This window comes from Panthera uncia, chromosome B1 (assembly GCF_023721935.1).
Source record: "Panthera uncia isolate 11264 chromosome B1, Puncia_PCG_1.0, whole genome shotgun sequence".
Taxonomy (NCBI): domain Eukaryota; kingdom Metazoa; phylum Chordata; class Mammalia; order Carnivora; family Felidae; genus Panthera; species Panthera uncia.
The window spans coordinates 128,182,662-128,209,873 of record NC_064811.1 but is presented as its reverse complement, the minus strand read 5'-3'; the positions used below and the strand labels follow the sequence as shown (position 1 = coordinate 128,209,873).

At 41.2% G+C, this 27,212-nt stretch overlaps 1 protein-coding gene across 3 annotated transcripts in view; it reads right to left on the bottom strand.

Moving 5' to 3' along the window:
• Positions 1 to 27,212, bottom strand: part of TMEM131L (transmembrane 131 like) — a 169,779-nt gene that overhangs the window by 53,848 nt on the left and 88,719 nt on the right. For all 3 annotated transcript variants that reach the window (XM_049632312.1, XM_049632310.1, XM_049632311.1), the window contains exons 8-14: positions 7,466 to 7,543; positions 7,106 to 7,259; positions 5,430 to 5,488; positions 5,009 to 5,117; positions 2,854 to 2,947; positions 2,189 to 2,342; positions 1,305 to 1,475 (exon numbers count right to left, since the gene is read on the bottom strand). In XM_049632312.1, coding sequence (XP_049488269.1) covers positions 1,305 to 1,475; positions 2,189 to 2,342; positions 2,854 to 2,947; positions 5,009 to 5,117; positions 5,430 to 5,488; positions 7,106 to 7,259; positions 7,466 to 7,543 — 819 coding nt within the window. The remainder of the gene's footprint in view (positions 1 to 1,304; positions 1,476 to 2,188; positions 2,343 to 2,853; positions 2,948 to 5,008; positions 5,118 to 5,429; positions 5,489 to 7,105; positions 7,260 to 7,465; positions 7,544 to 27,212) is intronic.

Genomic DNA, 27,212 nt, shown 5'->3' with positions numbered 1-27,212 from the left:
AATAACTTAAAACACAATACTAAGCATAAAAATCCTAATGCACTCAAATGCAAAGCAGACATTGGCCTCCACCTCAGTGAATTTCTCTTTAACCAGAAGCCAAACAATGAGAAAGCGAATTCTTGGCTTCCTTTCCCCCTGAATGAGAGCCCTGAACAGTCTCTCACAGGAAGGCTCACAGCAGTAGATTCTGCACAATCATCGATGCCCACAGTGATGATCCATGGGCTCCAAAGACACAAAGCTGCCTCCTGAATTAGAGGTTAATCTCAGGACGTTCCTGATAGGTTTAAAAAAGAACCAAAACACTGTAATCCTCTGAAAAACAGCATACCAATCTGTAGAAACTCCTAAGCCACTCAGGACATTTAAATTGACGTTCCACTTCCTACAGGTTGGGAAAGCACAGACTCGCTACTTCCACATATACATGAAACCTGCCTACTCCCTCCCACAGGGCGCTCTTCTTAATACGCATCTCTTGATCAGAAAAAGGAAATTTCTAAGAAATCTCCCCTCCTCAAAATAAGGATGAATGGAATTAACCTTACACTTTGTGTAGTTTGATTTTAGAAGTACTACCTTTAAGCCTATAGCTAAGCATGAGGCATTTCTATCTAATGAAACACCAAGGCTAATAAGTGAGAAAAATCATAAAGATGGTTGCATGAATGTCTCATAGTGAAAAATCAGAACCCAGCGTTATACAGAATAGCTTGGATCAAAAAGAAGCAATAACAGTAACCAAATGGAAATAAATAAACATTAAGAAAAAAATGAGACATGTTTAAGATAAGATCTAAATTGAATACGGTTTACCCAGATTTTAGAAAGCATTTTAATTGTGAATCCTTTCAGGCTTTAGATTTGGCCCCCGGGAGAAATGCAAGAACTACAAGCAACCAAGCCTCACTTACCAGAGGTCTAAACTACAGCATTTAACCGTCTAGTTTATTTGAATTCATTGCAAGGATGCACTAAAAGCTCAACTGTGCTTTCTAGAGCAAGCACATATTCCTTGCTCTACAAATTTTGGAAATAAATGAAAATGAGATGAATCTACTTGTAATACCTTATTTTGTTCAAGAACCTCAAGTTACTTTATGAAAAATGGAAACTCTTTCCAAATAAAGAGTTCCATATCTAAACAAATGACCATCTAAGCTTGGCCTGGTAATATCTGTTGTATTTCTCGAGATAGTCTTAAAGAACACGAGCTTAACTCTGCCAATAAAACCCAAGCACCATAAGTTAATAACAGTAATTATTATGAAAATTATAACACATAGTGTTGTAAACAATACCTTGGTTGGTGCTGAGTAAATCTGTAGAGGTATTGCAAAAACGGCACCTGTGTTTGTAGTCAAAAATACATTGGTGAATAGATTTATGGCAATGTCTTTAACAGCAAGTTTCAAAGTAAATATATTCCAACAGCCTGGAGGTAGAAATAAAGGGCCAGTGAAATTCAGAATCTAAAAAGAAAAAAAGCAAGAGAAATTACTTTTTCTAATACCAATTATGATTAAAACCATTATAAAGTATGATACTAAAGTTCTTTTGTACTTTCAAAAATAGAATTTACTCAACTATTTCCAGCTCAAAGATTGAAATATTTTCATATAAATGATAGGTTTATGTTTCACATGCTGTTTTAATTTCACAAAAGTAATCTTGAACTTTTCACGGGCAGTATTTTGAAAAAGTCTATTTTGTCATTAAGCAGGCTTATTTTTTTTTCAATATATGAAATTTATTGTCAAATTGGTTTCCATACAACACCCAGTGCTCATCCCAAAAGATGCCCTCCTCAATGCCCATCACCTACCCTCCCCTCCCTCCCACCCCCATCAACCCTCAGTTTGTTCTCAGTTTTTAAGAGTCTCTTATTAAGCAGGCTTATTTTTAATAAATACAATCTTTTGAGTATAAATTGTACATTGTAATTTTTTTAATAATGGTGACAGCAAATATCCTTTAAGAATATACCTTGGTCCCTCTGTGTTCCTTGAACGATAGTTTAAAAAAACAAATAGATCTTAGAAATAATTCTGAGAACGTTAAAAGAAAAATACTTGCTTTAAAACTCAGAAGAAAAAATTAAACTTTATAAATATTAATTTCATTGCATCTGGCCTTAAACAAAACTTAAAATAGGCTAAAACTTGGATAAAAATACCGTATGTACCTTTAAAATGTGCTTGGTCTCCTTGGAAACAAACACATCATTTAATACAACACTATGGTCAAAATGGTTGAGGTACCACATTGACCAAACTCCTGAAGTGTTCTCGTGAGTCTCTATGTGAAACTGGGTCGCAGAGGAGTCCATTCTAAAATACCTGCGAACACAGGACGTGCATGCTATCAGCCCTGAGTGGGAGACAACCCACCAGCACTCAGCGCGCCTCGGAGTGTGCCCAAAGAGGAGCAGCATGAAACGTCAGAGCACAAACGTTAGCGCCAGGAACAGGCCGCGGGACTGCCTTCTTCACCCTTCGTGCCCTCAGGCGCAGCCTCTGAAGGCCAGAGGGTAGGTGACCAGGCCAGGACCAAGGCAGCTCACACAGGCCGCCAGGACAAAACCAGGACCCCAACGCGCATCCTCTTCCTCCTTCCCACACCTGACTACCAGGTCCCCGGCCCAGTCCACAAACGGAATCACTGGAATCCTTCTTCTCCCCTCTCCCGTTCTGCCATCAGCCTTTCCACTGCTTGTTAGCTGTGTTAATGTACGCAAGGCAAGTCCGGAGAGAGAGAATCATACACGTCTCATCAGTTACATTTTTAAATTATTTCCAGATGAAAAACACTTAAACAAACATGATTTAAAGGAAAATGGATTCACCCTACCCTTGAATCACAGGAGAGGAGAGACATGCTTTTAGTGTTGGAGTGTTTTTTATTTTCTTCACTTCTTCTTTAATTCCACTGGCACATGATGTAGCTGTTTTGAGATACAAAGAAATAAACGTGAAGCATCTTTTCTTTCGTTGCGCCTGAATAAAAACAGGATATACGTTTTATTTATAACTTTCTAATTACTTCAGTTTCTCCATTAAAATAGTGCATCAGATATCAATGGTAAAATACTTTCTCAAACACTCCTATCTTTTTCCTCTGCTGGCTGGTTGCCAATTTTCTAGAACTTGATGTCTACCACACACACACACACACCCCTCCCTTTTTAAACCAACCTCTCATTTCTTCCTTTGGGAGAAAAAGAAAAAGAGAGTCAACGCTTTATAGCTTCTCTTTACAAAGATCTGCATTCACCATAAATAAGAGGAAAGTCTTTAGGTCTGCCAGAGATGACAAAAGTGAAAAATGATACTCAGCTGGGTGGGGTGAAGAGGAGCATGTGGAGGCATGAGCAAGAAAGGAAAAAGAAAGACAACCGAAATAGCAAGGAGGAGCTTCACAGGGTGAGTGGAAATGCATTCCAAAACACTGGAGATTATCAAAACAACACTTTTAAGCTTTCCCTGAACTACTCCTAATATTAAGGCATTGGCATTAAATTCTTAACTCTGATACAAATACTCAAGGCTTTTTTTTTTAAGCTGCATATATGGCCCCAACCCCCCCCCAAAAAAATTCAAACACTAACAAAAAATGTGAAAATAAAGTCCACCCGAGTCCCCAGTTATCTTGGAGGAAACAACTGCTAGCAGGTTCCTGAGCATCCGTCCAGTGTTCTATGACATGCAAGTACACAGACACCCTTTAAAGGACACCAAGTGTATGCGCTGTTTGCATTACATGCCCACATATGCCTCCTAATAGCTGCAGGGTATACCCTCCTGTAAATGCACTACAACTGAACGAGCCCCCTGTCGACAGACGGATGTTGTCACTAACAGTGCACATTTCTGTAAGCAGTTCTGAATATGTATATGAGTGTACCTAGACAGTTCCCAGACGTAGTGTCAAAGAGCATAAATGTGCATTTTAAATTTTCACAGATTGCCAATTTTCCCTCCAAAAAGCCTGCATTGGTTAGTACTCTTGTCAAAAATACGTGTTTTTTCCCTAATCATTACCAACACAGAATATTAACACTTTATTGATCCAAGTAATAAATTACATCTTACTTGTTGCTTTAATTAACATTTCTTGAAACATAAGTGAGGCAGGGTGCCTGAGTGGTACAGTGGGTTAAGCATCTGACTCTTGATCTTGGCTCAGGTTATGATCTTACGGTTCGTGAATTCAAGCCCCACATTGAGCTCTGCACAGATGGTGAGGAGCCTACCTGGGATTCTGTCTCTCCTTCCCTCTGCCCCTGCTGGTGTTCTCTCTCTCTTAAAATAAATAAATAAACTTAAAAAAAATTAAAAAGGGGTGCCTGGGTGTCTTAGTCGGTTAAGCGTCCGACTTCGGCTCAAGTCATGGTCTCACAATTCGTGAGTTCGAGCCCCACATCGGGCTGTCTGCTGTCAGCACAGAGCCTGCTTCGGATCCTCTGTCTCCTCTCTCTGCTCCTCCCCTGTTTGTGTTCTCTTTCTCTCAAAAATAAATAAGCATTAAAAAATTTTAAAAAGAAACAGAAGTGAGGCAGGGCATGCTTTCATATGTTTCAAACAACTTGCATTTATTTACAGAACTCTTTTTAACCATAAATAAGAACCTAAAGCTACAGCTGGGTTTGTACTCACTAGATCTAGCTTGCATTCTGCACAAAGATACACGACCCGGGCAGCACAACCTTGTTCTCTGTGGAAGCAGCACCTCCACCAGACACATTTACATCCTGCTCTTTCAGATCACCACGTGAGTTAAGCTTTAAATGCAAAATCCCCCATATGTGGCAGAATAACAGTGGCATCAACAATCATTTCTTCCATCATTCTATCTCTTAGAACTCTTAAGGCTACAGTATTACCATCAAGCCAATTTGCTTTCTGAAAATCTTTGTGAAACCCAAGTCATTTCACAGAAAAGAACTGTCATCATAACCAGATAACAAAAATAAAAAGACAATCTCCAGTATTTTTAAAATCTGTACCTTTGCAAGTGAAAGAGGCAATTTTTGTAAAGTTGGTTGCAGAAGTAGGTACGAGTACTGGTTCAAACTGCAAAGACAGAGCATCTCTCTGTGAGAAATGATGTACGTCCTACAAAAATAAAAATCCACATGACTATTCTCAGCTGGGTGAGTATCCAATGTGAATCAACTCTGTTAAAAGAACTAAGTCGTTCAGACTGGCATACAAGCAACTGCTCAGCATATGTGTCTATGACAGTAGGAAGGGGGGTGCTGACAACCTTCATCCTAATGTGGGTTCAAGCAAGGGAAACCAGGTATAAATTAAAGCAAAAGAGAAATGAGACAAGTATTTCTGTATCTGTTGTTGAAAATTCCTCATGTTCTGCAATTAAACATACATTCGTAAGTTTAAATTTTACTTTATGTAATTTACAATTACCTGTATCCAAATAAGGCTGTTTCCTGAATGTAATATATACATATTTACTGCCGAATCATCTGTCCAAAAGAATCAGAGCAATGAGATTAAAACAAAAGAGTCATCTCATTCTCATACTTTAATATAGTGGCTAAAGTACTACATTACACATTTCTATAAAAAATGTGACTCGTTTTTCAACACTACCATTGAAACTGGGAACTATTTCCTGTTGGGTATTCTTCTAAGTCACAAGGAAAAAGATCTATACAGAAAGATTGACCTACCAACATGGGCTCTCTAAAGGATAATAAACTACCAGTGAAGATATTCTGAGTATAGGGTCACACTATTACTCCTCTGGATGAAACTAACCAACTGGACAGCTTTAAATAAAGTGATGTTCTCCTATTGATTGGACAGGCCCTTATTTCCTTATTGGGATGATCACATTTGAGGAAAAACAAAACCCTGGGATCTCAAAACATCACCTTCCTTTCAACCTTCACTCACAGAAGTGCTCCCCATGGGACAGGGTCTTCTCTACATTGATGTCTATCTGGCCATTCTGAGAATCACCAAAAACTAGGAAGCCGAAGACAGGACAGCTCTCCTGCTGAAGAACCATCACTATTACAGCCAATTCTGAGGGCTGGAAAGTAGATGATGTTTGACCATAAAATTACACTTTGGTACCAATTCTTTCTCTGGATATGTATATGGTATGTGTTTATGTACATGTGGTACATGTGTATGTCTGTGTCCATATATAATTGTACATACACATACATATATATACATACAGACACATATACCAGAACAGCCTTGCTAACCAATGGATAACAGCAAACTCTACATTGTAAATGTCAAAAATCACCTAATATGTGTTGCCTACAAAGTTCTTAGAAACTGAAGCTGATGAACTAGGTAATTCCTGGTACACAGGACATACATTTTCAAAGACAAAATTCATAACAATGAACACTACAATTCACACTCTCTTAACTAGTCCGGCATCCGGGAACAATTGGCACCCAGTCAGCTATTAAAAATACGACACGGCAGGATTTCTTTAACTGAGCTTCTACAGATCAGTAACACTGGGACAAGAGACACAAAACTTCCCAAACACTTTGTGAATATTTATATTAGATTGTTGTGCCTGCCCATTTAACCTGTTTCCTATCTCAGAATGCAAAAAAAAAAAAAAAAAAAATCATCCCAAGAAAACTAAAAAGTGGTTTGCAGTTGCCACTTAATTTACTCCAAAATAATATAGCCTTATTAGCAGTTGCAGATTGAGAACCAGTCACTGTTAATCTCTTAATTACGAACGCAAAGACTCGTTGTCTTGCATTGCAATGATACAGCCTACAAGTAAATGCTTTAAGAATGGTGATGCAGGGGTGCCTGGGTGGCTCAGTTGGTTAAGCATCTGACTTCAGCTGAGGTCATGTTCTCGCAGTTCGTGAGTTCAAGCCCTACGTCAGGCTCTGTGCTGACAGCTTAGAGCCTGGAACCTGCTTAGGATTCTGTGTCTCCCTCTCTCTCTGCGCACCCCTGCTCACACTCTGTCTTTCTCTCTCTCTCTCTCTCTCTCAAAAATAAATACTAAAAAAATAAAATAAAACAAAAAAATGGTGATGCAGGTTAATCAAGATATACTATAATAAAAATGTTAAAAGATTCCACCTTACCTGAGGTCTCAGATTTATCTGTGGCTACATAAATTATAGAAAGATGATCTAACAAATCTTGTGTGTTTTCTTCAAACTCTTTTGAGGAGTTTTCCATGGTTACGATTATGCTCATTTGTAGCCGTAAAACATCGTCAGATTCCATGTAACAACTCTGAGATTGGAGGGATGGAAAGAACAAAAGAAAAACTCAAAAAAAAAAAAAATCATCCAAACTTTGTGATTTCAAATTTTATAAAAAGAAAAGCACTTATGATAAGGTCATGTGTATTTCTGAAAACAGAATGTGTCATGTTATTTTTGATTTCCAAGCCAAAGGCAAGAAAGGAAGGATGAGAAGAGTGAATTTTTTAATTTTACCTTTAATTGCTGACACACTTTATTACGTAAACTGCATTCCAGTTGTACTTGCAAGAGACTAGTATTAGTGGTTTCTGCCTAAAAGAAGAAAAAAGGGGAGAAAAAACTTAAAAAGAGGCAAAGAATTAAATCTTGTATTCATAGTAAACAATCTATCATTTATGCAGAACATTCATTCACTTAATAAATATTTGAGTATCTGCTAAATGCTGGGTACTATCCTAGTAGCTGGAAATAAACATGAATAAGACAGAAAAGCCTGTCACCAAGCTCACATTCTAATGGAAATCATAAGCTCTCCCTTGGGCAACATGAAAATTCCTATTATGGCAATAAGGAGATAAATATGTTCTAAATATACACAGGAACACTGTAGTTTGGCATTTCTTATATTTTCTGAACATTCTGTTTCAACACAGGAATCTTTTATTTCAAAGTAGGTTCACCCAGCAATAGCCAATTAACTGTTCTTCCGTCTGCCTTCCATTAATAGAATGTTATAAGTTGTGGCACAACAGTTAAGAGATGTCTAAAATTGAAACAGGCTATCATTATCATTTTTAAAATGTGAAAGAGTTATGCATGGAAGAGATGAAAATAAATGAAAAGAATGCAAAATTTCATCAAGTTCAAAGATCTCAACAGCCACATGGAATGATAATCGACATATCTTTTAAGATAAGGAAATGCACACTCTGATTCAGAAATACAGTCATTTGGGGGGGAGGGGGGAGCTGCAGACGGTGAGCACACAGGGAAGTCAGGTAGTGCAGCGTGTAAATCCAAAACCCATCAGCTATGACAACTCCTCTTTTGTTCAGCTTGATGTGTCTGGCATAGTGATTATAAAATAAAAAGGCACTCGGCCTGGCAGCCACAGTCACGATGGCAGGAAATCTCAGTAAGGCAAGGAGGCATTCCCCAAATCCTTGGCGGACTTGATTGCGGGTAAGCGTTTATTCACTCCAGGAAGACTTAATATTAAGTAGAAAGAACCACCATGATTGTGTTTAATTTATTAGATTTATTAAGAATTACCTAAGCACATTATATTAAAAACACATTTTTAACTACTACAATTTTCATTCAGCGATTAAAGTACCAAAAAAGGAATAAGACACATTTTAAAATGCAGTAAAGATAGTGGAGTTTAATCAAAATGGGGTGCCTGGGTGGCTCAGTCAGTTAAGCTTCCAACTTCAGCCCAGGTCATGATCTCATAGTTTGTGAGTTCAAGCCCCTCATCGCGCTCACTGCTGTCAGCACAGAACCCACTTTGGATCCTCTGTCCCCAGCTCTCTCTGCCCTTCCCCCACTTCCCCTTCCTCTTGCCCCCCCACCCCGGGGGCTCATACTCTCTCTCTCTCTCTCTCTCTCTCTCTCTCTCAAATAGACATTAAAAAAAAAAAAAACATTTAAAGAAGATTAACCAAGCTTGAAATAGGACCAAACATTAACCAAAGACTATTCTAAAAAGCAACTGCTAATTGGGGTGCTGGGTGGCTCAGTTGGTTAAGCATCCAACTTTGGCTCAGGTCAATGATCTCACGGCTCATGAGCTCGAGCTCCTCATCAGGCTCTGTGCTAACAGCTCAGAGCCTAGAGCCTGCTTCAGATTCTGTATCTCCCTCTCTCTGCCCCTCTCCTGCCCACGCTCTGTCTCTCTCTCTCACTAATAAACATTTACAAAATTTTTTAATTAAAAAAATAAAAAGCAACTACTAGTATCTGCTAGACTTCAACAGAATAATACCATTTGTAAATGGAACCTAAAATCTTAAGGAAGAATTAGATGACTGAATTTGTCTTTCTGCAAACAAGTCCCACCATATCATAGACATAAAAAGAAAAAGGCCACTACTCTCTGAAATTGCTTTAACCAAAGTTATAAATGACCTCCTCACATCCAAATCCAATAGGCCCTTCCCATTTTGCCTAATGCTTCTGCCAATTTAACCCCATTAACCACTGGTGCTTCTCTTGGTTTTGCTCCTTCCTCTTTGCATCATCCTTTGTGGCTCTTCCCCCTCTCCACTTAAGATGTTAGAGTTATTAGGGATTCTTCCTTTTGCCCTCTTCACTCTCTCTAGGGAAGCTCTGTAACACACCAAAGATGCCTGCACTTCTCTCTCCACACACCCATGTCCAGCCAATGGCTGGACATCCACCCGAATGCCCACGCTCGCCAAGACAGCTATGCTTGGTGTGCACGTCGTCCTGGAACCACTATTCATACGGTCATTTAAGCCAGAAACCTGCACACCAACTTCAGCTTCTCACTTACCCTTCTCAAACAAACCCATAACCACCAAGTAATACTGATCACAACTCCTCAGGAACCCTTGAATCCATTCACTTTCCTTCATTCCTATAATCCTGGAGATCGGGGGTCAGCAAACCATGCCCATGGGCCAACACTGCCTGTGTTTATAAACAAAGTTTTATTGGAACACGACCATGCTCATTCCTTTGTGTATTGTGTACGGCTGCTTTCATGCTACATCTGAAGAGAGGAGTACTTGCAACGGGGATCACATGGCCTGGAAAGTCAAAATATACTCTCCGAGCCTTTACAGAAAAAGTTGAGGAATGCTTGCCCTAGTGGGAAGGAGAAGGAGAGGGAGGGAGAGAGACAGGTAGGCTAGTCTCCCTGTGTCCACCTCTGTCCTCTCCATTCCAGTCTCGACACTGCATTAAAAGTGAGTTACCAATATGCAAATCAGGTGATGCCACTAGCTGCTTAAAACCCTTCGAAGACCAAATCCTTTACTGTGGCTTCAACACTCAGGTACCTGCCTAGTCTTCATCCACCTCCTTATTTATGCTCCAGCCTCACTGGTCTACTTTCTGCTCGGTTTTGGCTTCAACCTCTAAATGTGTTGTTTTGCTGTAAACTCGAATCCCCAATCCACCCTCCCTCTACCTAGCTAAACCTAATTCATCCTTCAGGTCCAGCTTACACACCCCTTCCACAAGGGTTTTCCCTGCCCCCACAGCTGGGGTAACTGCCCATTACTCACACCCACAGCACCTTTTCCCTGACCTTCCTTAACAGTCCTCATTATAATGTAACAACTTGCTCAAGGTCTGTCTTCCTCAGAAGATCGTAAGCCCCTTGCCCGATGCTGTTACCTCAATGCCTACCACTTAATCCGCACACAATATGCAATTAGTGAATGAAGACAAGTGGGCACACAGCCACAGATGCTTTAAAAAAGCAAGCTTGCATAAAATAAACTAAAAATAATAAACAGTGGCTCTAAAATAAAAGAATATACCAACTCCTGCCACTGGATGTGTACTTACGCTCTAAAACTTTCAACAACCAAAAGTTTAAAGAAAATCCCATATCAACACATTTTCAACATATGCATTTATAATAGTTATGTTTTTTGAAAATTTACAGCACTTTAACTATAGGTGTTAACCTGACAAGGCAATCCTCTTCCCTAAAATATTTCTTCAAATGTTGAGATGTTACAAGTTCAAAATTATAATTTTTTAACGTCTATTTGTTTATTTTGAGAGAGTGTGTGTGAAAGGGGGAAGGGCACAGAGAGAGGGAGACAGAGGCTGTCAGCACAGAGCATGATGTGGAGCTCAAACCCATGAATCATGAGATCATGACCTGAGCTGAAGTCGGATGCTTAACTAAGCCACCCAGGCGCCCCCAAAATTATGATTTTTAAACACGATTAACAATCCAACTTGCACAGTGATTTGATGTAATATAAAGCCTACTATTTTGTCATTTTTGGTAAGCTTCTAGATGGATGAGTTTATAATTTACCATCTTAAGTAAGATTCCTCTCTTAGCTGGAAGTCTAACAAGAATAAACTACTTTATTATTTTCATTTGTTGCAGAACATATTTCAGAATCCCACAAGGGGGCGTCCTAGCACCTCCACACTGTCCTGAAGTGCTCCAGGTTTTCTCAAAGAACAATTTAAACATTCATGTCGTTAACCAAAGAACAAAACTACTGCAATGTTGACTTTAAAAAGTAAACCATAACCAAAACAGGAGCCACCTGAGGCAACTACACACACACACACACACACACACACACACACACACACACCCACCCCTGGGATTGAATTCTCTCTGAAAGGGTCCCAACTGAGCACACTTGTTATGACAGTGGGACATCCCTTTAACCAAGAGTGTGCAGAGCAGATTATAAAAGGAGAACAGAAGCTTACTTCTCTACTTTTCAACACCCCCGCCCCCATTACTTTAACAAATTAGTTCATGAATTTTATAGCTAAAAACTAAAAACAATTTTTCAGTGCTTTCCACGTGAAGTATATGGTATCACTCCCTTTCAGAAGATGAGGGAAAACGTGGTTTGGAAGGGTTAAATGACTTATCAAAGGTCCTAACAGTAGCTAATGGAAAACCAGGAAAAAAAATAGCAGGTCCTTTAACACAAGTCAAGTTTTTTTCTAAGTAAATCAGAACAGACCAAGTCTACTCCTAAATTTAAAAACCAAAAAGTTCTTCACCATGGAAACAAGTATTAGAACACCATTCCCAGAGATAATGCAACATTCAAGAAAATAGCCACCAGGGCGGGGTGCCTGGGTGGCTCAGTTAAGCGACTCACTCTTGGTTTTGGCTCAGGTCATGGTTTAACGGTTCATGAGAAGGAGCCCTGCATCGGGCTCTGCACTGACAGCATGGAGCCTGCTTGGGCTCTCCCAAGCTCTCTGTCCCTCCCCCTGCCCCTCTTGCTCTGTCTCTCAAAATAAATAAATAAACTTTAAAAAAAGGAAAAGAAAATATCAGTGTTTAAAAAAAAAACCTTTTGTAATGGCTTATATTCCCATGCTTTTGTGTTATAAGTCTAGTTAACTGAATCTAAGAGAGAAAAAAAATCACCTAGTTCTCTACCTGCTAAGAAACTCATCTTTGTGCATCAGGCCAGGGCACAGTGTGACTTGGGGGAATTGTGTACAGGTAAAGTGGAAAAAAAATTATAGATTTCAAGTCCTGTCATTTTAGAGAACTTAAAAAAAATTTTTTTTAATGTTTTATTTATTTTTGAGAGAGAGAGAGAGAGACACACACACACACACACACACACACACACACACACACACACAGAGTGTGAGCGGGGGAGGGGCAGAGAGCAAGGGACAAGAATCCAAAGCAGGGTTCAGGCTCTGAGCCGTTAGCCCAGAGCCCAATGCAGGGCTCGAACCCACAAATGGTGAGATCATGACCTGAGCCAAAGTTGGATCCCCAACCGACTGAGCCACCCAGTCCACGCTGGAGGACTTTTATTTTTAACAAGAAGAAACCAACATCCTAAGAAAAGTATATGAGAATTTATAATATATTAATCCAGACAGAATGAACAAGAGCCTTGAAATTATGTAACATTCCCAGCAATGACCACACACAAAAACCTTTCATTTAAGGAAAATAACTCATGAAATAGACAAATATTAGATAAAATCCAATACTAGGTCCCATTTTTCTCCCCTTCCACAATTTTGAATGCTAAATTTTAAAGGTCCTTATACAGGTAAATTTCTCATGCCAACACACATATCAGTAGGAACGCAGATTCTATATATGCCATGTGACCACGCCAGACAGTGGCCCACACACACAGTGCTAGGTCCAATACAGTCTACGCAGCAAATGATTTTGCATAAAACAGGCACTTTCTTGGATCTCTTCCACACAACACCCATGCTCTATAACCAAACTCCTAATTTAGTGTTTCCTGCACGACGGAGAGGCTCAGCTGAGTTATTAGTCAGCACTGCATGGTTGCTTTTACCCTTAAACAGCAATTGTGCTTCAACCCTCCCCATAACCGCTACCCTTCTATTCCTCAGATATTTAACCACTGAAACAAAATTCACCTATGTTGCCAGACCCACTGGCAAAAATATTTGTAAAAACCTAGGAACTCGTTGAAATTAGTTTTCTGTTTAAGGGAAGAGCATTTTTTCTTATCCGCATCTTTTTTAGAAAAGGCTTTACACTTAACTAAATTCGAGATGAAACCCCAGCCACAAAACCTTAGGGACATCCCCTACCCTGCCTAAGACTCTGTCTCCTCTTCAACAAAACGGAGTTAATGAATTCACAGCCACATTATGAGCCCTAAACGAGATACATATGCCAATCACAGGGCATCAGTAAACCTTCAACAGGGAACATTATTGTTTTTACTTGTTCATTCACAATTGATGCATTAAATTAGCAAAATTCCACAATAAATAACTTAAATGCTCCTGGGAAGCATTTTCCCCCACATCAAAGCTGTAAGAGGGGAAACTCCTCTTCCACACTCCTTTGGTTTCTAAGAGAAGAGGTTTTTGTTTTTGTTTTTTCTTAAACGCTTCAAATTCTTTTTGTCTTATTTCACATTTGGTTCAGAACCCCCCAAAAAGAGAGAAGAGCCATTTATTGCCGACAGCTTTCCACCCTCCTGAAATGTGCCAGAAACCCTGAAAGACAGACAAAAAGCAATTTGGAGAACAAGTTAACACTTAGATATTGAGACTTTTTGTTGGACCAAGTGACAGTGGCTTGTATTGTGCAACACCTTGGCTTTTGCACTTGGATCGCAGATTTTTAACTGTTACGAGCTGGGCTGGCAGTCTCGGGAGAGCCTTGTGGGATTTTCACCTTGGTAGGTCATGGAGCATACGGTGACTTGATCCAAAGGCAAGCAGCTATTTTTATACGGCTGGATGTTACCGGACCTTAAGCAAATGGCAAGTGGGTCCTGAAGGCCTGACCCAGGCCTTGATGCTGAGCCCAGGCTTGGCAAAAGTTCAGCCTTTGTGATGCAGGCTGCTGAGCTTGACCTTGAGCAATGTGGGCACAGTTTTTACTTAAATAGGCATAGCCATGGCAAAGATTAGCCATGGCTCTAAAAGAAAGGGTGCTGCAGTGGGAAATAGTATGGACGTTCCTCAAAAAATTGAACACGTATTTACACTACGATCCACCAATTCTACTTCTAGGTACATCCCCAAAAGTGATAGGAGGGATTCAAACAGCTATCTGTACACCCAAATTCATAGCAGTATTATATACAGTAGTCAAAAGTGGAAGCAACCCAAAATCCATCGATGGATGAATGAATAAATAAAACATGGTATAGCCATGCAATGGAATGCTGTTCAGTCTTAAAAGGGAAGGAAATTCTGACACCCATATGACAATATGGATGAACCCTGAAAATGTGATAACAAAGTGAAATAAGCCAGACACTAAAAGGCAAATATTCTGTGATTCCACTTACATGAAGGAGCCTAGAACAGAGGCAGAAATAATAATGGTAATCAGGGGCTGAGAGGAGAGGTTAACAGGAGAGTTACTATGTACTGTGAGTAAGAGTTTCAGTTTGGAAGATGAAAACACTCTGGACATGGATGGTGGTAATGGCTGCACAAAAACGTGAATTTACTGAACACCAGTCAATTGTACAATTAAAATGGTATCTTATGGTGTGCACACTTTACCACTAGGAAAGGAAAGGGAAAGGGAAAGGGAAAGGGAGAAGGGAGAAGGGAGAAGGAAAAAGGAAAAGGAAAAGATGTCCCAGTCAGGGCTCTCTCTCCTCAAAATAGAGCTTCTAGAACACCATCTGCTTTTATAACCAGATCTTGAAGAAACTGTTGGGTCCAACTCCAGGCAGGCAGTACAGACGGGTTGTTTGGAATTCTGTTCCTTTTTATGTATTATCTTCGTGGCTATGAGTTGGAACTATGAAAAGTCTAGTTTAAATTCATGTGGGCTGGTCCACAGACTCAAAAGTTCCTCCCCAACTCACTGGGTCTAGATTTATTAATCATTTAAATGCTAACTGCTGTTTTAGATTTTCAAGATCCAAAATGACAGATATACAGATGGGTGGCAGATTTTATAAATAAAGAAGCAACAAGGAGGGGTGCCTGGGTGCTCAGTTGGTTAAGGGTCTGACTCTTGGTTTTAGCTCAGGTCATGATCTCCTGGTTCCTGGGTTCGAGCCCTGCACCAGGCTGTGCACTGACAGTGCGGAGCCTGCTTGGGAATCCCTGTCTCCCCCTCTCTGTGCCCCTCTCCGGCATTCTCTCTCTCTCTCTCAAAAATAAACTTTAAAAAAAAAAGAAGAAGAAGAAGCAACAAGGGTATTCTCATTAAGGAGCTATGTTCTCATCTTGGGTTGAGTCAGAGAAGCAATTTGACAGAATTATTGCATGCACAAAGAAGGCAACCACTAAGGTCCGTCCTTGGAACAATCCGGTTCACTCTGGAAATCAAAGAGGTGCTAGAAGGTTAGGGAAACATGGTTTAGTCTTCCCATCAGAGCAAGATGAACAAAAAATAAAACAGAAAGGGCAGATTAATGAAGCAAGAGGAAGAGAGGGCTCCCCTTAAAAGGAAGACTAACCTCTTAGGGAACAACCAGAGAGAACGTGAATGAGAAACGAGAAGGTACAGCCTTCTCTTGGGTACAGCCCAAGAGACATACAGAGAGATGGAGACAGCCTGGTACGTAACTGAAATAAGGGAGATAGATCTTTGTGCTTATTGGAGCTTAAAAATATATATAATGAAAGAATAAAAGCAAGATGTTAGCAGACTGGAATTGTTCCCCACAAAGGAATCAGGATTTGGTTATAGGAAGTATGGAGAAATGCACTTCTAAAGCCAGGATCAGAATCCATAGTAAGAGCAACTGAGGACTGAAACAGCTATACCCAGGGTTACACAGTCCTGGACAGGTTCGGGGGGGGGGGGGCGGCGGGCACTGGGGGCAAGCAGGAATATCAGAGCAGAATGCCCAGAGCATATTAGGTGGAGACACAGTTACTGCCCATGCCCTGGGGGAACATTTTGAGAAGTTTATGGAAGTAGGACTCAGTCTAGAGAAGGCACAGCAAAAAGAGGAAACTCATTAAACAGGAACCAGGCCAGACTATCAAGACAGACTGACCCCAGGCCTGATTTAGATGTTGGTCTGATAGGTGAGCATCTCCTATGGAAGACCATCCAATGCAGGGAAGAGAAGATGTGTTTGAACAACAGATGCTTTCAGCAGACCCAGAACTTACTGATTTTATCTCTTTCCTTTAGGAGAACTCACAAGAAAATATCTAGGGAAACATCTAAAGAAAAAAAAAATCTAGATCAAAAAGTGAAAGAAAAAGGAAAAGGAACAAACCAATTCCAGAAAACAGTAGCAACTTTGCAGGTGTTAGAGAAAGAAAGAGAGCAATAAAAGAAGCTGGTTAAATGGCGAGAAACTCAACTGAGCCTTCCTGAGAGCAAGAGGGGACAGGAAAAGCATATCCTGGAGGCAGAGCCCACAAGTGCAGAGAAAGAAGGGGCACACTCACAACCTGGAGGCCATGGTGAGCGGCTCCCGGCCAACATGCTGTCCCCACTAGGCCCCGAGCTTCCCAAATGTCAACAGCAGCTCCCCTCCAAGAACCTGAAAACAATGCCCCACTTGATGTAGGTGGGGCTAAAAGGGAAAGCCTTCTCTAAGAAGTAGGTCCCAGAAGCCTCAGTGAATCCACAGTAAGAGGCAATGGAAACAACTGTGTACACAGATCTCAATGCCCCTGCCCGGGCACCGTGGACACTCCATCCCTCAATAGGGTGTCCATGCCAGTCAGCACAGGAGTGCCAGAAACAAGGGCTTCCCGCAGAAAGAACAAAGACACACCTGTGACTGGCTGCGACCAGTGCCAAGTCCCAACTCTGAGGGGAGACCAGAGCGCCTCAGGGGCAACTTCTTGAGAGAGGAATACACAGGCTGCCGCCTTAGCCTCCAGACAAGCAATCTCTCCCCACGGAGTTTAAATGCAAGGTCTGAGAATCAAAACAACTGGCATAAACTAAAGCCAAAACCAAGGTGATGCTCTCCATCATCCATCCCTCCTTTCAGCAAAAATGAAGTACTGGGAACAATTCTGCTTAGAATCAGTCCCTTGAGGGCTGGGATGGGAGGCACGTTTTGCAAACCCAGTGGATGTATGGTTGATAATCTGATATTCCTGTGTGTCTTAGGATTCTAGACTCAAGCAAGGCTCAAGAGAGACTCGATATTATTTCTAAAGATATTTTTTATCTTTAAGTAATCCCTACACCCAATGTAGGGCTCGAACTCACAACCCCAAAATCAAGAGTCACATGCACTATGGACTGAGCCAGTCAGGCGCCCCAAGAGACTTAATATTAAATTAATGTAACTTGTGAAACTCCAGGGAAGCCGCACACATCCTAGCCAGAGTGAGCCCCAGCTGCACACAGGCATGGACAACCTCTCTGGCGAAGACCAAATGAGTAAGAAATTGGGGAGGGCTTCAAATTCTTTTAATGTTAACTCACAAGCCAAGATAATTTGATATGGGACTATAGCCTTGAACTTTCACGTCTTGCCAGAGGACTGGATCTCTGAATTTAAAAAATTTCCAAGAGTTTCACAATAGGAGAGGGTTTATATTCAAAACTTTATTTTTACAGTTAATTAGTGAATACATTTTAGTTAGGTGCCAGGTACCAATTCTAAGCACTTTATATGCATGAATTTAGTCAATAGCTACAGCCATCCTATGAAGTAGTGCTGTTATTATTTATCTTATAGATAAACTGAGACACAAAGAGGTTAGGTAATTTGACCAAGGTCACTCAGACATGACCAAGATTTTTACCCAGGTGGTCAGAATTCACTTTCTTATTCACTCTACCATGCATCTCTATGATGGGGCATCCTTTATGACTGGTATTTTTTTTTTTATTGGAGTAGCTTTACTCTGTTATTTGAGCCCACTGCAAAAGCTCTGATAAGCTGTATTGGATATCATACTTGAAAAGAATTTGGAATGGGAAACAGATGCGGACATGAACTCTCAACCTTGACTCTAGTGTGGCTTTGGAAAAGATTATTAATGAATTATTCTAATTTATCTCAGAGCTTTCTAGGGGCAAACTCAACAATGCTCCCCAACAGGCTGAGGATAATCAAAGAAATGGGGGTTTGGGTCCAGTGGGAGGAGGAACAGGCTAAGGAAAGTGGGAACACAGTTGCCAGAAGCCTGCTGATCTCCTTGTCAGGGGAAGGGGGGACCCAGGCTTAATAAAAGGCAAGCCCAATGAGTCAAGGGTATAAAAAACTGAGGAGTGTTACAAGGAAAGGATTCTCTTTTCCTAACTTCACTTGTCCTTTGGCCCCAAGTCTTCCTCTCCCCTTATAGGTAGGGGAGGGTTGCTTGTCAGTGGGCCACAGACCATGATGCTGTGCTGTAGACAGTGAGAAGGATAGGGGCTCAGAGGGGAGCTGCCTTCTTTCTCTCTACTCTGGAGAAGGGTGTCTGTCCTTCAGACTCAAAACTCCCCTTCTGATGGGCCGCTCCACAATCTACCCGAGGGGACAGGGAATTAGTAACTGGCTCTCTGACCTCAGTTGATACATGAGAATGTGGCTCATCAGCAATATGAAGGTGGCATTTTGGTTCCCTAACTCCTGATTCTTATACATACATTAGTTCAGAACCATATGTTATTTATTGGGCATCTTCATATACCCCAACAAAAGTTTCTAGAACTTTCTAGAAAGTTCTAGAGTATAAAGTTTCTAGAGTATAATGAATGTCTGAAAGAAGTAAAAAAAGATTCATATCTTACAACTTCTTAAATAACTGAGGTTATAGTTTCTTTTTAAGATCACTTATTCAAGTATCAAACATTTATTCACTGTGCGTTATGTGGCCAGACTGCCAGGTGGTAAGAAAACAAACGTTGGCTAAGACAGGATTCCTGCACTCAAGGAGCTTATAATATTAGCAAAGGAAATGCATAAAAACAAAAGCTTCTAAATACTGTGTTTGCGATGCTAGGGATCTCTCATTTTCAGTAAAGAGCTAGTCAATTCTCCTGGAAGGCAGAAAAGACACTAGGTAATAATCACTGAGTTAAAGGAGGGACCAGGAAACTGATCAAGAACACTGTTCTCTCCTGCTAAGACAGTAGAGATTTTAAGGAAGCAACGGGGGAAGAAGGAGGGAAGGGGACTGCCTGCCCTGCAGGACACAGAAGAGAAACACCCGCCCCCACACACACGTAGGTATTCTTCTCTCTAGACTTTCCCATGCTTCCTCCCTTCCTTCCACTCACCAGCTCCCACCCCCAACCCCTCCGGTCTCGGCTTCCCAAGCTCCCATCCCCTTGAATCATTCTCATTGGAATGAGATGAAAAAGAGAAAAATGTACAAATTTTAGCAATTTCCTTGCTTTTAAAAGCCATATTCGGAGGTAGGTAGGTAGAGGAAAATTAAGTAATGGCACATATTTACCTAACATATAGTAATAGCTTTCCAGAGTCTGACAGTCTATCATTTTTATGTAAAAAAAAAAAAAATCAAACTTTTATCAGGCAAAGAAATGGTATTAAATATATTATTGATGTCACACGGATCTGTAGGAATTCTCAGCTGTCACACTCAGAAAATCTGTTTCTTTCATTTAACTAATGACGGAAGTCCATCAAGAAAATAGGACAGCTACAGAGGTTAAAGAACCTTTCCCTATTCTCTGTTTTCCATCTCCAAATCCTAGACGAGACTCTTATTTGTTATAATCTCCAAATCCTAGACGAGACCTTATTTGTTAGTGAGAAATGTGCCCCCTTCTTTTCTGTCAAACTGTGGTTGAAAAAACTTTCCTTGGTCCTCTCCCTATACTGATTTTACAGCTTCCCTTCCAGATTGCCACACTTAATTGACAGGGATCAGCACCTCAGCAGCCAAGAAAGAAGCAGGAAAACAACTTAGGGCACCTTCTCCCAGGCTGGCAGGAACCAGGCTCCACACAGACCTGGGGCCACAGCCCTTGCCTGACACCTGTCCCGGGCAGGCAGGCACAGGGGCCTGATGTCACCACTCCAAAAGCGAAGGCTGTGCCAGTCTCAAAAGGTTAGGAACTCCTGGTCTGAAATGCATTAGGTATCACGCAGCACACCCAGAAATAATCTCTCCTTTACTCAATCCAGCAACATTATGCTGTGATGGGAAGGGGAACCCTTCATTGTATACATGCACACTCAGGAAATACATTGAAAGGAAATGACAAAACTTTTTTTTTTTTTTAAATATTTATTTATTTTTGAGACAGACAGAGACAGAATGCAAGTGGGTTAGGAGCAGAGAGAGAGGGAGACACAGAATCCAAAGTAGGCTCCAGGCTCCAAGCTATCAGCACAGAGCCCCACATGGGGCTCGAACCCACAGGCCGTGAGATCATGACCTGAGCTGAAGTCAGACACTCAACCGACTGAGCCACCCAGGCGCCCCGACAAAACATTTTTTAATGTTTTTGTTTGTTTTTATTTCTGAGACAGAGAGATACACAGAGTGTGAGCAGGGGAGGGAGGGAGCTGTCAGCACGAAGCCCAGGGTGGGGGTCGAACTCATGAACCACGAGATCATGACCTGAGCCAAAGCTGGACATTTAACCAACTGAGCCACCCAGGTGCCCACTAGGATATGACAAAATATTAATCCTAGTTACCTTTGCCGAGTGTGACTGTAGTCTTGGGGCTTATTTCTAATTTTTCGCTTCTCTGGTTTCCCATGTTATGTTCTGATTACATAATAATTTTGGTATAATCACAATCTCACTTTTAGATAATGTGATAATAAGGTATCATGTTAGGACACACACACACACTTTTATTTGGTGGGACTGTGTGTCATGTGTTTTCCTCTAACTTCGAAACTTATCTGGGTTTCCCACACTGCCTTATCATTTTATTTTTAACAATAGACATTATTTTATAATGATTCTAATACCAATAACTAAGTTCCTGTAAATCTCTGAGACGAGCCTATCGTGATAGTGAGCCTCTATGCCAGACCTGAGATGATGCCAATTTCTAACATTGTTTTGCCCAAATAAACCGCTCAAACACTCCTCAAATCTCAACAGTCTGGAACCAAAATAGCACTGTAAAAAAACATTAAAAGGTAAAAACTCTCACTTTTTCACAAGCCTAGCACAACTGTATTTATGTATTCTATCCCACCACGTATTTTATAGTTACACTCACCAAGTATAACCTAGCTTATATTCTACTATTCCCTTGTCAGACAAAGCATCAGAATTATAACTTGGAAGAACTACTTAACAGTCTACCATGTTGATACAATCACATTCATCAAATCCTCTTTCTACTGTCGAGCCTGTAAGCTGTCCCCATTGTTCGTCTGCCATTATAAAAATGTAGCCAAACCCCACATTTTATTTGCCATTTATCTCTCATGGAACCTGAGTTACTAAGTCCACAGATGTGGAAGTCATCGCGACACTGAACTATACGTGGCGCAAATCCCTCGGCAGAGCGCGCTGGCACTGCCCATCCCAGCTCGGCTCTCGGCCTCCACCAGGTAACTTAAACTCTACATCCATCCTACAGTTTCTAAAATAAGGATATTACCACCTGCCCTAGTAGTAAATCTGGTGAAGGTCAAAGTGGCTGATGTGGTGAAAAGGGGAAGTTATGCAAATCCTACATGTTACAACAGGTAGATACGCTATTTGGGGATCTCAACTCAGATGCCCACTGACTCACCTATCTATTAAAAACTGTGGGGGCCCTCAATGTACTAAACACTAAGCTGATGTTGAGATTATAAAAATGAAAAAGAAACAGGCCCATGGAAGAGAGCCTCATGGAGGACGACACAGGATGACACCAAACGTTCAAGCAGGGGTCTGAACCACATGCCAGGGGGACTGGAACACAGACTTGCCCAGGGCCCTGGGGAGGCTGCGGAGGAGCTGATACCTGAACCGGGTCTCAGAGGAGGGAGCGAGAAGGACAATGAGGGTTAGAAGGGGGTGAAAGCCTATGAAGGAAAGGCAGTATGTAAAAAGGGATGGCCCGTTTCAGCAGCGAGCGGTTTTGGAGGCCGGAGTGGAGAAGAGAAGGGCAGGACGTCTGAGGCTGGAGAGGAGGCTGGAGCAGGTGTCGAGGGCCTCATATGGCAAGCTCCGGGGCTCAGGCTTTATGCTGAAACCAACAGGGGCCCAGCTAGTAGAGACCAGGGAAGCACTGAACAGCTTTGTCCGGGAGGACATGAGAGCAGCAGTGTGACACATGGAGCGGAGAATGACTGGGACAATAACCCGGGGGTCAAATAATGACAAGACTACAACAAAAGCAGAGGAACCTCAGACTTTTACTCAGACCCATTGCAACAGTGACCTCTCATCTGCTAGGAGCCCTCGCTTCATAAAGGGCCAAACAAATGAAAAAGAAGGGCCAGATGAAAAGGTTGAAAAAGAAAAAAGCAGACACACATGGGCAGCAGAGAGGCGAAAGGTATACCCTCCTCCCCACCGAACCTAGTGGCTGTTACAACACATCACCAAAAATCTAGATAGAAAAGAAATCACACACACACTCTTGTTTCCAGCAGAAGAAAGGGAGCCATTCAATCCGATTCAACTGAGCAGGAAAAATGCAAAAGTCAGATACCAATGGGTAAAGACACAAATAAAATGGACCAAAATGAGCCCAAAGTGCAAAAAAAATGAGATAACATAACAATGATTATTGGCACCCTCGTTTATCCCATGAGATGGAGCTAAGGAAGCAAGTGAAAGCAAAGCTGACAATATCTTAATTTCTGCCCAAATCTTCTCACTCTCTAGCGTTCTAGCAGACCCACCTTCCAGCTCCCAACTGAACCAGAGTACCTCCCAAACCCTCTATCCCGTTTTGAGGGAAGCTGAACTCAACACTCACCTCAGATGATGGGTTCTTGACCAAAAAACAGAAAAAAGGAAAAACAGAAGAGCAAAATGAAGACATTTCTTTCTGAGAAAGCATAGCTGGCAATTATGGCCACTTAAACACAACACAAACACATATATGTATGAGGTTTAAATGCAAAAATATTATAGTCAGGGGCGCCTGGGTGGTTCAGTTGGTTAAGTATCTGACTCTCAGTTTTGGCTCAGGTCATGATCTCGTGGTTTGGGAGTTCGAGCTCCGCACTGGGCTCTGTGCTGACAGTGCAAAGCCTGCTTGGGATTCTCTCTCCCTCTCTCTCTGCTTCTCCCTGCTTTCTCCCTCTCTCAAAATAAGTAAATGAACATCTTTTAAAAACGGGACTACTAGATACCCACACACAGAAGAATGAATTAGGATCCCTAGCTCACACTATACACTAAAATGTCAAAATGCATCACAGACCTAAATGCAAGAGATAAACTATAAAACTCTTTGAAGAAAATAAAGAGGTAAATCTTGGTAACTGTGGACCTTTTTAGATAGGACACTAAAAGGATAAGTTACAAAGGAAAAAACAGGCAAAACTGAAGTTCATCAAAACCGAACACTTTTGTACTTTAAACAACACCATCAAGAAAATGAAAAAACCAACACAGAATGAGAGAAGTATTTGCAAATCATGTACTTGATAAAGGCCTAGTATCTAGAATATATAAAGAACATTTACATCTCAACAAGGACAAAACAAATAATCCAATTTTAAAGTGGGCAAAAGACCTGAATAGACATCTCTCCAAAAAAGATATACAAGTGACCAATAAGCACATTGAAAAGATGCTCAACATCATTAGTCATCAGGAAAATGCAAACCAAACACCTAAGCTATGACTTCACATCCACTAGGATGTTCTTAAAAAACCAAAAAACATAAAATAAGTTTTGGTAAAGCTGTGGAAAAACTGGAATCCTCATATATTGCTGGTGAGACTGTAAAATGATACAACCACTTTTTGACAGTTACTCAAAATGTTAAACATATAATTACCATATGACCACAAAAGTCCACTCCTATGTACACACCCAAGAGAACAGTAAACATATGTCCACATGAACTTGTACGAAAATGTTCACTGCAACAGTTTTGATAATAGCCAAAAAGTGGAAACAAATCAAATTCCTGCCAATCGGTAAATGATGAAACAAAGTATGGTATGTCCATACAATGGTTCACTAGTACAGGGTAATAAAAAAGAATAAAAGACTGATATGCGCTATGACATGAATGAAGCTTAAAAACATTAAGTGAAAGAAGCCAATCATGAAAGATCACACATTTCATTTATATGAAACATCCAGAAGAGACAAATCTATAGAGACAGAAAACTTAGGGGTGGTTGCCAGGAACTGCGGCCGTGGAAATGTTCTAAAATTAGACTATGGGGGTGGCTGCACAATTTTTGAATATACTAAAAACTGCCGAATGGATCAAGTCTGTGGTATGTGAGTTATAGCTCAATAAAGCTGTTAAAAAATAAATTAAAATGCAAAAAAAAAAACCAGAACAAAGAACCCCTGAAACTGCTCCCATGGGAGAACTACAGACGTCCCTCCAGCCGGAACTTCATCTGACCAGTGTTCACTGAGCGCCTCTGCCGGAGGCCCTGGGCTAGGTGTAGGGGACCCTGTGGAGAGCAACAGCAGACAGTCTCTGCTTCCACGGGGCTGCAGTTTCACGGAGGGAAGGAAAGGGTGGCTGAGTAATGGGGATAAGCGTTCTAAGTGGGAAGAACACAGTTCTACGACAGTCCATCCAGGGACCTGAACTAGGATGGGGAGAGATGGCAAGACTCTCTGAAGAAGTGGAGCTTGAGCTGAAACAGAAAGGATGAAATCGGGGCTACTCCAGAGGACAGTTGGGGCGGGGGAATCTGAGGAAACTGCAGGCACAAAGGACGTGTGGAGGAGTGAAAACGGCAAGGGTGAGCAAGCAGAGGAAGCAAGCAGAGGAAGACCACATGACGGTAGAGGAACAGCAGCCAGACCATGCAAGGCCTTAGAGCCACACTAAGAACCTGGTTTAAGTCCTGAGACCTGCAGGAATACACTGAAAGGTGTTAAGCAGATGACTAGTGTGGTCCAACTTGCATTTTAGGAAAAGAGACTTTTGAAAGGGCCAGACTAGATGCTGGCAGATCCGTTAAGGGGCCACTGGAGTAGCCTGGGAAAGAGATGATGACAGCCTGGATGCAGGAAAACAGGCAGCAGGCATCATGGTCAGCAGATAAGATCTGCCAGGTACAATGCATATAACGTACAAGCTCTCCTCATAGCAAGGTCTCTCACAGGCCTCATAGAGAGGCCTGCATGGTCATTGCCTCTTTCCCTTAATTCTCTGTATCCTTAAATTAACCCCTACTAAGATATCTGAACACCTGTCTCTGTTTCAATACTTTTATCACCACTAATACAGCATCTGGCATTCAAAGCTTCCAGTCTCAGTAACCAGAGAAACCTGGCCATTCTCAGCCACCCCCTTTGCTGAAGGACGGCCCTGAGATAAGGCTAAAAACGTTCAGCAGGAAAAACCCATGCTATCAGCATATGCAAGTTACACTTACCCCAGCCCTTTCAACCCCTTACAAAAATGCAAGTCAGTTCAGATCATTTTTATGCTAAAAACCGTTCAATACAAGGGCACTTGAGTGGCTCAGTTGGTTACAGTCAGACTCATTTTCGGCTCAGGTCATGATCTCACCATGCAAGAGTTCAAGCCCTACATCGGGCTCTGCACTGCCTGCTTGGGATATTCTCTCTCTCTCTCTCTCTCTCTCTCTCTTTCTTCCCCTGTTTGCTCTCTCTCTCTGAAAAGAAATAAACTTAAAAAAAAAAAGTTCAATACATCCATTGGTCTTAGGATTTAAACCAAATCCAAATGTACAAACTAAAAGAAATCTTCCTTAAAATCCTGGGAGGAAGGGCTATTCAGTTTTATCAAAGTAAAAATAATACCAAAAATTCCCAAGAATTATCTAAGTGATGACAAATCTCCCAGACATTACATTACAGGTAAATTAGTTTTATTTGTCTTCCCACTGGAATGTAAGCTCCAGGAAGATGGAAATACTAAACCAGTGCCTGCCCACAGCAGAGGAAGACTACTGAATGAAGGAAAGCCCCAGGCACTACTGGGACTGACACAAAGTTCTAAGCAATATTCTTTATTCACTAATCAGAAAGAAAGGGTCAGTAAGGTGATACACTGGTTCAAGACTTTTCTTGGAGCGCCTGGGTGGCTCAGTGGGTTAAGCGTCTGACTTCGGCTCAGGTCACTATCTCATGGTTCATGAGTTTGAGCCCCACGTTGGGCTCTGTGCTGACAGCTCAGAGCCTAGAGCCGGCTTCGTATTCTGTGTCTCCCTCTCTCTCTGCCCTTCCCCTGCTCATGCTCTGTCTCTCTCTCTCTCTCTCTCTCAAAAAAACAAACATATATATAAAAAAGGAATTTTCTCAATTTCAAAAGTTAGCCATAGTTACAAGGAAATAAGTCAAAGGGGGAAAGTGGTCAAACTTATACACTATAAATGAAATGCATATTAAAACAACATTAAGGTATCATTACAGCTGACCCTTGAATACCATGGGTTGAACTGTGCAGGTCCACTGATATGCAAATTTCTTCAATAAATAGAGAACGGTACTGTAAATGTATTTCTCTTCCTTATGATTTTCTTAGTAACATTTTTCCTAGCTTACTTTATTGTAAGAATACAGTATATAATACATACAACACAGAATACGTGTTAATCAACTATTTATCTTATCTGCAGGGCTTCCAGTTAACGGCAGGCTGCCAGCAGTTAAGTTTCTGGGGAGCCAAAAGTTATACACAGATTTGAACTGCATTGAGGGTTGATACTCATAGCCTCTGCACTGCTCAAGGGTCATCTGGATATACATTCTAAAACATCAAAAACATTTCTTTCCACTGAGCCACA